The sequence below is a fragment of the Gobio gobio genome (genome assembly GCF_949357685.1).
Source record: "Gobio gobio genome assembly, chromosome: 1".
Lineage (NCBI taxonomy): Eukaryota > Metazoa > Chordata > Actinopteri > Cypriniformes > Gobionidae > Gobio > Gobio gobio.
Window position 1 is genome coordinate 51,042,677 of NC_137097.1, and position 15,120 is coordinate 51,057,796.

The 15,120-nt window shown below is 37.6% G+C and overlaps 1 protein-coding gene across 2 annotated transcripts in view; it reads left to right on the plus strand.

Annotated features, from left to right (window-relative positions):
* The window catches only part of mybpc2a (myosin binding protein Ca), a 37,672-nt gene extending 23,755 nt beyond the window's left edge, over positions 1–13,917 (plus strand). For both annotated transcript variants that reach the window (XM_079839173.1, XM_079839174.1), the window contains 17 exons: positions 313–473; positions 589–754; positions 961–1,067; positions 2,058–2,087; positions 2,184–2,326; positions 2,733–2,892; positions 2,994–3,098; positions 3,258–3,446; positions 3,558–3,692; positions 3,855–4,022; positions 4,381–4,469; positions 4,588–4,783; positions 7,610–7,749; positions 11,947–12,106; positions 12,227–12,363; positions 12,476–12,662; positions 13,536–13,917. In XM_079839173.1, the coding sequence (XP_079695299.1) occupies positions 313–473; positions 589–754; positions 961–1,067; positions 2,058–2,087; positions 2,184–2,326; positions 2,733–2,892; positions 2,994–3,098; positions 3,258–3,446; positions 3,558–3,692; positions 3,855–4,022; positions 4,381–4,469; positions 4,588–4,783; positions 7,610–7,749; positions 11,947–12,106; positions 12,227–12,363; positions 12,476–12,662; positions 13,536–13,564 (2,302 nt within the window). In that variant the 3' untranslated portion in view covers positions 13,565–13,917. The remainder of the gene's footprint in view (positions 1–312; positions 474–588; positions 755–960; positions 1,068–2,057; positions 2,088–2,183; positions 2,327–2,732; positions 2,893–2,993; positions 3,099–3,257; positions 3,447–3,557; positions 3,693–3,854; positions 4,023–4,380; positions 4,470–4,587; positions 4,784–7,609; positions 7,750–11,946; positions 12,107–12,226; positions 12,364–12,475; positions 12,663–13,535) is intronic.
* Positions 13,918–15,120: the final 1,203 nt, after the last annotated feature.

Below are 15,120 nucleotides of genomic sequence, written 5' to 3' on the forward strand. Positions count from 1 at the left end.
TGGAAGGTTTCCAGTCGTATACTCTTTACTACATTAATTATTTCCACTTTAAAGCTTAAGAGTAAAGTAATTTTCATGCTAAATAATGAACTGTGTTCTGCTGTATCCAAAGGCGTGGGCAAAGTTTATTTTCTCTTGCGCTACATCTTTCCGTCATGTCCCATGTTCCCTTTGTACACGTCCCAATCTTTCCTATTTTATCTTCAGTCATCTTGGCATAGATTGCCTTCCTCTGTTTCTCCTTATGAACATTATTTCCATCTTTGTCTCTCTCTGTCTTGCTCTCCCTCTGTCTCTCTTCATCTCTCTCAGGATGAAGGATGGAGTGGAACTGAGCCGAGATGGAAAGTATCGCTTTAAGAAAGATGGGACAAAGCACTGGCTCATCATCAATGAGGCGACCACAGAGGACATAGGAACATACTATGTGTACACTAGCGGAGGGGAGTCCAAGGGAGAGCTGGAAGTGGAAGGTACTTCTTTTGAAAGAGTAAAACTCTCCCTTCTTAATCCTTCCCCTGTTTGACTGATATTTCAGTATTTATTTTTAGTATTAATTGCCTCTTGGCCCCTTTTTCTCTTTTATAGAGAAGGAACTGGAGGTTTTGCAGAGTATAGCTGATCTGACAGTGAAGGCAGCAGAGCAGGCTGTCTTCAAGTGTGAAGTGTCTGATGAGAAAGTGACTGGCAAGTGGTACAAAGATGGGGTGGAGGTCATTCCAAGTGACCGCATCAAAATGACACACATCGGCAGGTATATCGGTGCACTTACAGTCACCCTTATCGATTCATGCAGAAGCAAGCTCACCTTGTTCTTGACCTAACTAATATTGTTTTATGTCATGACACTAAAACAGATTAGTCATCGAAATGTCAATTTTGCTCCATCATTGCTTTATTGGGGGAAATAATGTGGCATACACTTCTTATGTCGTAACATTTTTGATCCTGGTATCTCAGGACTCACAAGCTGATGATAGATGACGTGAAGCCTGAGGATGCAGGAGATTACACCTTTGTACCAGATGGATATGCTCTTTCCCTTTCAGCCAAACTCAACTTTTTGGGTAAGAGAGAGAAGCAGAAGCCCATGCTTATAAATAATTATAACTGGGGTTATAATTCATTATAAGTAAGTATTACTATTCTATAAATATATTTATAAAGACTCATTAAGACCGATACTGCATTATAAGAACTGTTATAGTTACATTTTATATTATTTTGTCATTAAGTTTTCAATGTCCATGCTCAAAATCCATTCTACACTGATTTATCAAGTATTAATTAGTCAGTCATATGGTTCCATGATTGTATTTATAAAGATGCAGCCTGCGTTGCTATAATGTTAATTTATTATAGTTACAATTACTTATTTCTGTCAAATAAGTGAATATATCGTTATTAATAGCCATGTTGCTTTCTTATAACTACTTATTGTGAGTGATAATTTAGTTACTAATCTCTATAAATGCATCATTGATGGTTTTAAGTAAAGAGAAAACATTGGAGACAATTTTCCTAAAGCAAATGTCAAGAAATCATGAAGATGAGCTCATTATACATTTTAAGTTGTTTATTTGTAAATGTAACTAATGAACAATAATTCCTGTAATAAAATAATGAAAAAACAAACAAATCATTAATACAAACAGTTGCATTTTTTTTTTTTTTATGTTACATAGTAGCAAAACACTACAACATAATTGTTTTAAGTATAATTTCAAGCTGATGTAAGCAATACCATGCATATGGCTTAGGAGATACAGATTTTAACAAATCAAAATTACCATTCATGGAATCATATGACTGACTTATTAATACTTATAAATAAGTGTATATCATTGTATATAGATTATGAGCATGTGCATTGAAAAAGCAAATACATGACATAAGTAATTATACAAATATTATAAATCTAACTATAACTGTTCTTATAATGCACTATAGGTCTTAATGAGTCTTACATATAAATAAGTATAAATGGGGCAATAATTTTTTTTTTTAATCAGATTTTATATTTCAACGTTGACCTAGATCTATATTTTTGTTCCCAGAGATCAAGATTGATTACGTTCCTCGTCAAGGTAAATGTCTTACCTGCATCAACAAATTTAACATTATAGTTTTGCAAGGCGACAGTTTTGTTGTGTTTTTTAAAAATTCTTTCTATTTTCTTCTAGAACCACCCAAAATCCACCTGGACACCACTGGCAGCATGGTCAACAAAAACACCATTATCGTCGTTGCAGGAAACAAGCTCCGGTTTGATGTTGACATTACAGGAGACCCCCCTCCCACTGTCTCCTGGAAAAAAGGAGATACTGTGAGAGCTTGCTGGCAAACTGTCACATACTCTCATCTTAAGCAAAGCCAAAAACGCATATGGGCTTGTTTTCACATCAGATTCAGTGATAAAACCCTGCTGAAAAGACTAGCAGTGCTGGTTGCTTTTCGAATTGTGTCTCTACCAATCCTACTTTAAACATCGAGCATTCCATGGTCAACCAGTTTACCCAAAAAGACCATGCTGGATGATCCCCATTCACTCAGGTTTTCCTGGTGAACACCTAGACAAAACCAGCATGAAAATTCAAGCTGATCTTTCCAACAGGAACATATTCTCTCTCATTTTCTTACATCACATAGGATTTGGAAATCAACTTTGAAATGTAACATCTCCAATATTTTATATTACACATGCTTGAAGACATGATGTTTGTATGATCCAGGAGATCTCTGAGGCTGAAGGCCGTGTGAGAGTGGAGAGCAGGAAGAACCTGAGCTGCTTTGTTATTGAAGGGGCAGAGAGATCCGATGAAGGCCTTTATCATATCAGTGTATTCAACCCAGCAGGAGAGGACAAGGCTGATGTCATGGTTAAGATAGTTGGTGAGTTCATACATGTTAACCATCTGCAACTTCGTCTTTCTGTCCTCATTATCTGCTATGTCCCATCCGTTCCTCCTTTATTATTTCTGTGCTGTGTTCAGATGTGCCTGATCCACCTGAAAATGTGAAATGCACTGGAGTGGGTGAGGACACTGCTGGTATCCAGTGGGATCCACCCAAATTTGATGGTGGGGTTCCAGTGAAAGGTAAAGCAGATCTTCACCATTTGTGTTTGACATTGTAATATTTTGACTGTATGTTGTCAGTCTTGCTTCTTGGTTCTACATAAGGAAATATTTAAGTAGGTAATGAATTAACTTCTCACACGTGTAGGATACCTCTTACTACTTTAGTTGTACTTCCAGGTTACCTAATGGAGAGGAAGAAGAAGGGCTCTTCCAGATGGACAAAGCTGAACTTTGACATTTACGAGTCCACAACATATGAGGCTAAGAAGATGATTGAGGGTGTGCTATATGAGATGAGGGTGTTTGCAGTTAACGGCATTGGAATCTCCCAGCCCAGCGCCAACTCCAAACCTTTCATGCCCATCGGTTAGTTCCTCATCAGACTGTCTGCTGCAACTTTGGGTTAATTGCACTGGTTTCTCAACAAACATATTTCAATCAGCATTCATTATCTTTGTTTTCCCTACACCTTCATAGCTCCAACTAGTGAACCAATACGACTGATTGTGGACGACGTTACAGATGGTACCTGTGCTCTAAAGTGGCTTCCCCCTGAGAGGATTGGAGCTGGTGGCATCGACGGGTACATCATTGAATATTGCATTGAGGGAGGTGGGTCATCACCACAGCTTTTCTATAGTGCTGACATAGAGTGCCATCTCAGTTTCAAACGATCACAGTGAAGAAATAGTTTTCTTTTTTTAAATCATTTTTTTGACATGTTTACATATCTTGCTGGTTTTCCGCTTACTTTGCCCCTGGTGGAACTCACAGCCACTGAGTGGGTGCAGGCCAACGAGACCCCTGTTGGGAAGAATAGTTACAGGGTCAGAGAGCTGCCTGTTGGAGAGAAGATGCTGTTCAGGGTGAAAGCTGTGAACATCGCTGGCCATAGCCCTCCAGCTGTGTTGGCGCAAGCTGTCACCATTCGGGAGATTGTTGGTGAGACTCACATGTACATACATACACAAAAAAACACACACTCTCAAGGTATATCTAGATTGCTCAATAAAATCGCAATGGGAGGTTGTAGCGAACTTGCTGAAAGCAAGAAAACAACTCTGACTTTCATTGTGTGGACAAAAAAAACCCACGTTTTTCAAAGTATCTTCTTGAATAAGTGATGTACAGAATTTACATTTTTGGGTGAACTATCCCTACTCAAATACAGATTTAACACAGACACAACACACTCGTCTATGACACATTGAACATGAAGTATATAAACACCCCACTCTGTGTGTTGTCATTTTCAGCACGTTTTCTTCTGTCTTTTTCTCCTCTCAATCTCCTCTCTCAGAGCGTCCTAAAATCCGCCTCCCTCGGCAGCTTAGGACTAAGTACATCAAACAAGTGGGTGAGAAGGTCAACCTTGTCATTCCCTTCCAGGTCAGTCATGCACGTACATTGTTCTGCTCTGTACTTGAGTAGTGCTACTTTGCTGTTCAGTCACTGGTCTTTATAACAGTTTCAAATGATCAACTTACACCATGTTAACTGTTATCAGGGCAAACCACGTCCAGTGGTGACCTGGTTCAAGGATGGCGCACCTCTAGACACAGGACTGGTGAATGTCCGCACAAGTGGTGTCGACACCATTTTGTTTATCAGGCAAGCGGTAAGAGAGCACTCCGGCCAGTACACCCTGTCCGTACAGATTGAGAACAATGAGGACAAAGCCACCATTGAGATCCAGGTTGTAGGTTAGTGTCAACAAAGTGATTTGGTTAATGTTTTAATAGACATGTGCACAACAACATAATTTCAAATTCAGGGGTTAGAGTTGTGGGTTGCCTGAAATATTGGTCTTAATTGAAAGCCATAAATATTAATTTTATATTTTTGATCATTTTGAGTCGAGCCTAATAATAGGCCTGCATGAGGAGTGACAGAAAAAGCAGTGGGAGATGGAAAAAGCGAATGAGATCTCAAGCTTCCCAAAGCTCCCCTACCTCAAGCTTCCCAAAGCTCTGTTGAATGAAACGTCGGAGCACTGCCCACAAGGCTTTCAACTTGACATGCTGTGATGGAATGCTCAAAAACAGCATGAGATGTGATGCGATGGCTAAAGACAATAGGGGTGATGGTTTAAAAGTGATATGAAGGTGAATTTAAAGACACAGATGCCCGGTTGCACAGTTAGGGCTTGAGTAAGTCAGAATTAGGCTTTAGTTCAATTAGGACATTTAAGTAACATTTATAAACATGCCATAGAAAAAAAAAACATTATAGGTGTGCATCTTGAGACAAAACAATGGCACTGACATACAGTATTTAAAAATATATCAGTGCAAGTTGCTTTCAGTTAAAACAGCTCAAACATTCATCCATTCACAGCCTCATCTGTGAAACCGGGGAGAGTGTTTTACCTTGTTAACAGTTTAGCTTGAAAAATAGATGAGAAAAAATCTGGGTGAGCCATTGCAACTTTCAAAGTTGTATTGAGGCTGGTTACTTCCTAGGTTTTTTTGTCCATTTCTGACACCTTAAGGAAGTCTGGGTTTCTTGCCACTGTCGCCTTTGGCTTGCTTAGCTGGGGTTTAAAAGACACTTAAGTCTTTCCCCTCCCCAAACAGAATTTTCCGTTTTTTGTGGAGACCACTTCCCCGACTATCACAAAATTTTCCGTGATTTCACTGTTTTGCGGTAAGGGACACTATGACACATCTTCTGAAAGAGTACTGAATCTCCTGATCAAAACACATGCGAAGAAGATATAGAAACAAGCAATATCATATGTAATCATATGCATATGTAAAACATCGCGATCACCAACATTTAAACAACATATAAATCAAAACTGCCTAATGTTACTGAATGAATATCTGAATGAATACTGAATGTCGACCCAGGACGAGCTACATGACTGTGCAAGCATTAGGGGGGTGTTAATGGACTTGATTTACTCTATCTATGTATCATCGTTCTGAATCCGATTTTCTCATTTTTTTGCTCAAAATGTTGCTTTTTTTATGAAACTTACCCATATTCAAGTGTAGAATAATTATTATAATTTTTTTTTTTGGAAGCAGAGTGTCTGTTCTTTCTTTTGATTTATTGCATGTTCAGATATTCATACAACAAAATATTCTGGGGGGCATGCCATTTTGGTGAAAATGATCAAAAACTTTGGCGATGGCTGGCTTTTTTTTTTTTTTTTACACTGGTGGGGAAAGAGTTGATAATCAGTAATATCATCGATTTGACTCCACTCACACTATCAGATGAGAACAAAACTGAATTGAGCTGGTTTATGACACCACTGTCTTTTGCAAAGCTGCTTTATAGCTAAATCGATTTCGTTTTCTAATTGACAGATTTTGCAACATTGAAACTGTTTTTGGACTGAATTGAATCAACATTGAACTCGAGCAGGATAATGACACTGTTGTCTTCAGTAGAGCTGCTTTACAACAACACTTGAATTTGATTAAGTTTGCATCATTGTAATTTTCCTGTTTATTACTGTGAGGCTGATTTAAAACAAACAATCTGTATTGTATAAAGCGCTATAGAAATACCCTGTTGAAAAAAACAGCATGATTAGGTATGTTTTGAAGCATGGCAGCTGGTTTAAGGTGGTCAAGGTGCTGGTCCTAAGAAACTAGCTCCAGCTCAGGACCAGGTTATAACCAGTTTAAACCAGCTCATGACCAGCTAAGGACCCGCATAAACCAGCTCAAACCAGCTGCCATGCTTCAAAACATACCTAACCAGCATATGCTGTTTTTTTCAACAGGGCAGTTTACTTGACTACTGAAGGTGTTGAAGAAGTTGCAAATTCATTTGTATATCACTCACGTCAACATCATAGTCATAACCAGGGCCACAAATACAGCGATCACATAAAATTAAAGGATTAAACTGCACAGTTCAAAAGGTTCATTTCCCTACGAAGTGTGAGTCAGGTTAATTTTGTTAACCCATAGAAACTGTTTGAGGATCACTTTCGAATGTGACGCTGATTTTCTAACTCCCAAACTGTCAGAAAGGTTTCATATTAAACACTTACACTTTCATCAAAATTGAGCATGTCATAGGTCAGTTCGGTTGCAGGGATTATTCTGCGGGGTTTTGTTTGGATTATTCCTGGTGTTGAACGGGATTAGGATAGGATTAGGGGACACTCACTCTGTGTTCCCGCTGGGAGGTAAGCTAATGAGAGTGCAAAAACCCTTCAGATGAGCCAGACAGCCATTTAGTCACAGTTTGCTGCCAGCATCCCAGCAGCCTGCCCAGGATTAATGCCAACCGCTCCCAGCCGCAAACTCGAACTCTCTCACTCTCAATCTTTTCGTAGCTTGATCTCACTATCTCTACCTCACGCTCATGTTTTCACCCTCTTCCCCATATTATTTAATTCCTCTTTCATTTTTATCATTTCTCTGCTCACTCACTTGTAGCTTCTTCTCCAATTAGCACACATTAATTAGTCTCATGATTAAAATTAGGACAGTGTATCAGTGTCAAGCTCTACAGTAATACTTACCTACAGTCATTTTTTTCCCCTTTCATTCCCATACTCGCAGACAAGCCTGGGCCACCGATGGCTGTCACTGTAACTGATGTTTGGGGTTTCAATGCTGCTTTGGAATGGAAGCCTCCAAAAGACAACGGCAATGCAGACATCATTGGCTATACTATCCAAAAGGCCGACATGAAAACCAAGGTAAACTGGGACCAGCAACAGCACAGTATTGGTCAAATATATGTGGACAATTCTTTCTAATTTGCAGGTTTGGTTAGACCCCTTAAATCTTAATCAGAGGTGTCAAGTAACGAAGTACAAATACTTCGTTACCTTACTTAAGTAGAAATTTTGAGTATCTATACTTTACTGGAGTAATTATTTTTCAGCCTACTTTTTACTTCTACTCCTTACATTTTCAAGCAATTATCTGTACTTTCTACTCCTTACATTTTAAAAATAGCCTCGTTACTCCTATTCCATTTCGGCATGTTTTCATTCCGGCTTGTCATAAAATAAAAAAAACTATCCAGATAAATCGCGCCATCCAGACAGAGTGAATTTGATTGTGGTTGGATGAGAAGGATAAACACAAACCATTCCGACACCCTATTGGGTTGTAGGCTATCAATCACGCCTGCACCTGCACAAATCACACACCATGTTGCCAGATAGGGCGGGTTCTCGCCGACGAGCACGTACTTTCAGCCAATCAGCGATCAGCAGGCAGACGTGCTCAGCCTCATTCATGACTTTAGCCGGGTTTTTAGCGCGATGACTCGTAGCTGTATATTCCAGTGAATCAGTGATCGCTATGCCAGTGGCATAAATACACAGTAAGTTGTATCTACAGTAAAGAGTGGGAGAGTGACTCAACTCTCAAACGTGAATTACACCTGTGACTCGAAGACTCTTTATAAATATAACCGTGACTCCTGTCCATCATCATACACACACTTAGGACATCTGCAACTAGCAACCCCGACAGATGCTGAAAGATGTTAAAATCAACGACTAATCCGTTTTGACTGTGCTAAATGTGCATGTGCCATGTACTTCACGAAAGACATACTGTAGTTTTGTCAAAGCAAAGTGCAACACAAGGGTAAGCGCATTGTTGTTATGTATTTGTTGACGGATTATTGTAGCCTACAGTATAAATGAATTACGCATTTTGACATTGGTGTGTGCATTAACGTGTGAAATGCCTGTTAATTACATAGCTTTTTCCAATCTCTATATTGGGCACTTTTTTTTTTTTTTTAATCATCAATGTTATGCTTTAAGGAGATAAAATGGTAACTTACTTATCAACATTGATTGGTATGGCAATAAAATAATATCACATTATTTTGGCAGTTAAAGTTTTGGGTTTTTTTCTTGGAGTGACTAGTTGCCTATAAGTATTGTAAGAGGTGCAAACTTGTTATCAATAACCAGGCATGTTATCAATAACCATTTTTAAAAAAATATATAATTGTACATTTGGTGAGGTTTTTGGGCTGGAAATTGTTGACCCAATCTGGCCACACTGATCACACATTCAAAAAATGGTTATTGATAACATGCCTCTGAATTTTGACTTTTTGCACCTTTACAATATTTATAGGCAACTAGTCATCAAATCTTCCACTCCATGAAACACGTTAATGCTCAGTAGTACACAATATGGTTCTTTAATGTATTTGCATTGTCCTAAAATGCGTTCATTTTCAATGGGAATATATGCGGCTGAAACGCGTTGCCAAGTGCATCTAAAAATGTTCAACATTAACTTTTTAATATAACATTATAGTCATTATGGCCTTCAGAAAAATGTTTTTTTGAGGAGGTGGGGTATGCACTGTGGCGCGGCCTAATCTTTTGTCCTTAAAGGGATACTTCACCCAAAAATGAAAATTCTGTCATCATTTACTCACCCTCAAGTTGTTCCAAACCTGTATGAGTTTTTGTTCTGAAGATATTTTGAAGAATGTTTGTAACCAAGCAGATAGAGCAACCATTGACTGCCATAGTAGGGGGAAAATGCTATGGCAGTCAATGGTTGCATATAATCTGCTTGTTACAAAAATTCTTCAATCTTCAGAACAAAGAAACTCATACAGGTTTGGAACAATTTGAGTAAATTATGACAGAATTTTCATTTTTGGGTGAACTACCCCTTTAATGGCATTTTTTTCCCCTTACATTACTTTTACTTTTATACTTTAAGTAGTTTTGAAACCAGTTACTTTTACACTTTTACTTCTCCTCTCAACTTCTACAGAAGTCTTTTTAAACCCCAGTATCTATACTTCTACCTGAGTAATGAATGCGAATACTTTTGACACCTCTGATCTTAATGCTATGGCATGCAGTGACATTATAGAAAGCTGTATTTCCAACAGTTTTAGAAAGGACCTTTATCTGCTCCTTCTGCACAAAGTGCAAGCACCTTGAGGAAATGGTTTACTGAGCGTATAGAGTCTGGTGTAGAAGAACTTGTCCAGCCTGTACCAAATATTTTTGGCTCTTAGAAGTTTCAAATCAATAAGTAAACACACATGAGTGGTTGTAGGTTGCCTATAGTATGGATAAAAAAATTAATACTCTATATATCGTGCAAAGTTGAAAAAAAGTTAAATATTTATATTTATGCATTTGGCAGACGCTTTTATCCAAAGCGACTTACAGTGCCCTTATTACAGGGACAATCCCCCTGGAGCAACATGGAGTAAAGTACACACTGGTGGTGACCGCTGGGATCGAACCAGCAACCTTCTGCGTATCAGTTCCATGGTTTAACCCACTGGACCACCAACTCCAAATATTATATAAAGCATCATTTGTGTTCTTATTCTCAAATAGATTTTTCAAATATTTTTTTATATTTTTGACAAGAAGTAGCACAGGAAACCTATCACATCAATTTTAGGGGATATCCTAAACAATGGTGGATAGAGAAATGGAGGTCTGTATCTGGGTCACTTTTTTGCATATTTTGTGTCCATGTGCATTATTTCCTTTTAAAATAATTTGATAAATTCATGACATATATCACTTTATTTTATTAAACCTATTTAGTCATTTTAGTACATTTAAATTATACATATTATTTTATGTTTTGTTATCTTAAACCCCCGAAATGTCAGGTCGTGCAAGTGCCCAAACAAATGAGCAGTCTAAGAAAACTATTTAAAATTGTGTCTTAACCCTAAAACAGGCAACGTGTACCACGGGATGCATACTCTTTAGTGTCTTGTGTGGGGCATAAGAAAGATTTTTTTTTCCTATCAAATCCTTTTATCATAGCCTGATCTGTCTTGAGTAAGCTGGTCACATGATCAATTAGTCAGCCTGACCTAAACCCAACATGGAAACCATTGGTGCAGGACATTCAGATTTTGTGATAAGTAAATATATATATATATATATACTTATCACAAAATCTGAATGTTATATATATTAATCATACTTTTTTTCAGGAAAAAAAAGCCAAACAACTGCTAATATTAATTGTGAACATTGTCTTAAGATGTTGAAAAAGAAAATTAAGTTATATGTTTCTCACCCACAACCGATCCCTCACTCGTCACCCCGGAATTCGCAATAATACAATAACCAGTACACGGAGCCCAGTTTACCTTGAAACACCATTCATTGTCAATACTGTGGATAATCCTTTTTTATACTCTAAACAGGCAATGTGTACTTTAAAAATTCATTTGGATATGTTTTACTTAAAGGGATAGTTCACCCAAAAATGAAAAATCTGTAATCATGTACTCACCCTCAAGTTGTTCCAAACCTCTGAGTTTCTTTGTTCTGCTGAACACAAAAGATGTTTTGAAGAATTTTTGTAACAAAGCAAATAGAGCAACCATTGACTACCATAGTATTTTTTTTTCCTTTCATGTAAACAAATTTTATAAATATCAGTAGGTTTAAAGCTTTTGATATAATAAAAAAAAACTTTTATCCAGCTATTTGTATTTTCTCAAATTTACATCAGTTTTGAAAATATATTTTTTAAACACCCTTTTTGAAGCTTTATTTTTCAATGACGCTACCTACCAGGCCAATGACAGCATGTCATTGATATTTTGTCATTAACACTAATAATCCCTATTCTAGTTTATGATACTCTAAGCAATCTCTGAAACCTGAGCACTTCTCGTGTTTGTCTGCCTCTTCTAGATGAATCGCTTGCTGTATTCCTCATTTGTAAGTCGCTTTGGATAAAGGCATCTGCGAAAAGAATAAATGTAAATGAAAGCAATGCACAGAGCAAGCGTACAAATGTACTGTTCATTTGTCAACAATACTTTTGGTGTATAAATGTCTCTTCTGTGTTTCTCAATTCAGAGGTTCTTTATGTGCATGGCTGTTTCTCCACAAGTCTGTCTCTCATTGTTTTAGGGGTGGTTTACGGTTCTTGAACACAATCGCAGACCTAGTTGCACCGTGTCTGATCTGGTGATGGGGAATGAGTACTCCTTCCGTGTGTTCAGTGAGAACATCTGTGGCATGAGCGATGATGCTGGCGTCAGCAAAAACACAGCTGTCATCACCAAAACAGGTACCTGTATATAAATGAATCTCGAAACACTGAATGTTGCATTACATGATGATTAGTGCGCGAGTGTCTGCTGAAGCAATATATGTAATGTGTAATCCTATTCCCGTCTCTTTCTCTTAGGTCTTCAAAATAAAGACCAAAGCTACAAGGAAAAAGATATGACCAGCTCTCCTAAATTCATCACACCTCTCATGGACAGGTCCGTCGTTGCAGGTTACAGCGCCGCCATCAGCTGTGCTGTCCGTGGGTACCCGAAAGTAAGTGTTTGTGTATTGCGTGACTATATAAACCCATTACCCATGCAGTTGTTTTTAAGCCATTTAAGCAACAATGCTCTCTCTTTCTCATTCTCTCTTGTTCTCCTCCCAGCCAAAGATTATATGGATGAAAAATAAGATGATTATTGGAGAGGATCCAAAGTTTCTCATGCAGAATAATCAGGGCGTGCTGACTTTAAACATCCGCAAGCCCAGCTTGTTTGATGGAGGGAAGTATACATGCAGAGCCATCAATGACCTAGGAGTGGATGAAGTGGAGTGCAAGCTGGAAGTCCGAGGTACGGCCAAAAGCCTCCAGCCAGTCCAGTGTGCAACTTTGACTTTAACATAATGTTTTAGAATGCACAAGATTTTGATACCTGTTTATGGTGGATATTATTATTTGTACATTTTAATTACCTTTGCCTGTCCTAATGTTAATATTTTAAAACACTAATAATTTAACTAGACAAAGAAAATGTTTGTCTAGACAAACTTTGAAGTTGGCTTGAGAAAGCCGGACCAGGAAGTTTAAAAAGTTTTAAAAGCTTCAAGTTTGACTGCTAGATAGATAGATAGATAGATAGATAGATAGATAGATAGATAGATAGATAGATAGATAGATAGATAGATAGATAGATAGATAGATAGATAGATAGATAGATAGATAGATAGATAGATAGATAGATAGATAGATAGATAGATAGATAGATAGATAGATAGATAGATAGATAGATAGATAGATAGATAGATAATTGGGTCATCCGAACATTCCATCAATGAAAGTCAATGGGATTTTTCTGAGTTTTGATCGTCATTTTTAGGAAAACCACAAGTCGGATCAGTTAAAAAAGATATAGCACACTAAGTCAGAACAGTCTGAAGGTCTGAGCAGAGTTTGGAGTATGTAGAGTTAAAGCTCTTGGAGGAGTTTGAGTCAGAAAAATAATAATACATTTAAATAGGATTTCAGTAAGTTGACTCTCTCAAGCCAATTTAATAACACTAAGATGTAATTTTTAACAAAACCAAATATTGTCATAATGTACATTATAATGTTAAGATGCCTAAACTCACTATCACTTTCAAAACAACTCACTTTAGTTTGTAGATAAAACCTCAAACCTCTAAATTCTTTCCAAATGTAATATTATCTGTTTTTTTCTGTTTAGCTGTAACAGAAAAGGAAGAGAAGAAGTGAACGCACAAGCATGAAGATGCCCTTAAGATGGCTGTAAAAGAGGGATTATGGACACCACGAGAGTGTCAAAAAGAAATAAAAAATTAGATTTAGAAATTGTTATAATGCTGTCTTTTCTCTGCCTTTTTAACTTCGACTCCAACAAAAAGTACTGTGGTGGTACCAGATATGGTAGCCTACTCAAGGATATCCCTTACTCGTTTACTTTGGTAGCCTATTTAAATGGTTCAAAAACACCAAGTATGGTTATCACGGTACTGTTTTGTGTAAGTGTAATCAGATTAAACTAGCTTTATCCTTCTCCAAGCTTTGACTGTATGTAAAGTTAAATAGCTTGAAATAAAAGCACTTGAAAACAACTTCAAAAGTGTTGTTTTTATACCTAGTAAACAAAGTAAAAGCCGTCATAAAGACGTTTGTTTGTGGGGTTGTTAAAATGATCATGTCTGCTGGCTGATCCAGGAGAGTTGGAGAATCAGGGTCTCATTAGCATATCACTCTAGAGACTCATTTACGCACCCATCAACACTGCCCCAATTAGCTCTCTCCCACGTCATTACTGAGCAAACGAATTACGGCTAATTTACACACCAGTAAAACAAACACACCACCGCAGCTCCGCTGGGAGAATCTGCGGCCCGAGGTTCGCTCGATCCAGGACGACGGAGTTGCTGAATCACCGGCAGAAGGTGGGCTTGAGAATTGAGAAATAATTGTTTCAATTTAACAGTATTCAACAGCGACATAGATACATGAAATGAATCTGGTCAGGGAAACACTACGCACGTTATTAAAGTAGGAGACAAGCGGAGCCCGTTGAGTTTGTAGGCTACGTTTTTGAACTATCAACCGAGACAAATTTGCTTCTCGAAGTGACCAGCAGATAGCGCACCTAACTTACTCAACAATAGCTTCAGGACATTCATGATTATAGCTGTAATGAAGTTAGATTTGCCCCTTACTCATTTCTGAAACCATATAAATTAACAATTTGCTGACAGTACAGCTTTAAAGTTACTACCATAAAGGCTCTGTGTGAGAAGAGCATCAACAGACATGGAATCTAGCCTTTCACATGTACAGTGATCTCGTGTGTAAAGCGAGGTAAAACAAAACGTAAAACATTTTTTTCCATTGACTTACAGCCTATTTTACTGAGCTAATTATATATATATTTCGAACACCTTTCTATTACTTGACCCTTACAGAAATATTTTTGGATTTCTTTAAGTTATTTAGTGTTTATCGTTTTCTGTTGGCTGTTCCTATAGCCTATATACTAAAATAATATTTTTTGTGCCTACTCCTATAGCCAATCAATAATTTTTTGTTTTTTAGACTTTTTGTCGAGATATGTGTTCCCTTGGCTATCTAAATGAGCTTTAAGCATAAGTTGCATCCCAAATGACATACACTATGAACTATGTAGCCTACTTGACCATCTAATTCATGAATGTTATAAGACTATTTTGTCATCCATTGGAGTCTGATAGCCCCTCAGACTCATAAATGTCCAACATTACGCACTTCTTTTTTCTCGTAGTTAATAAAGTGCA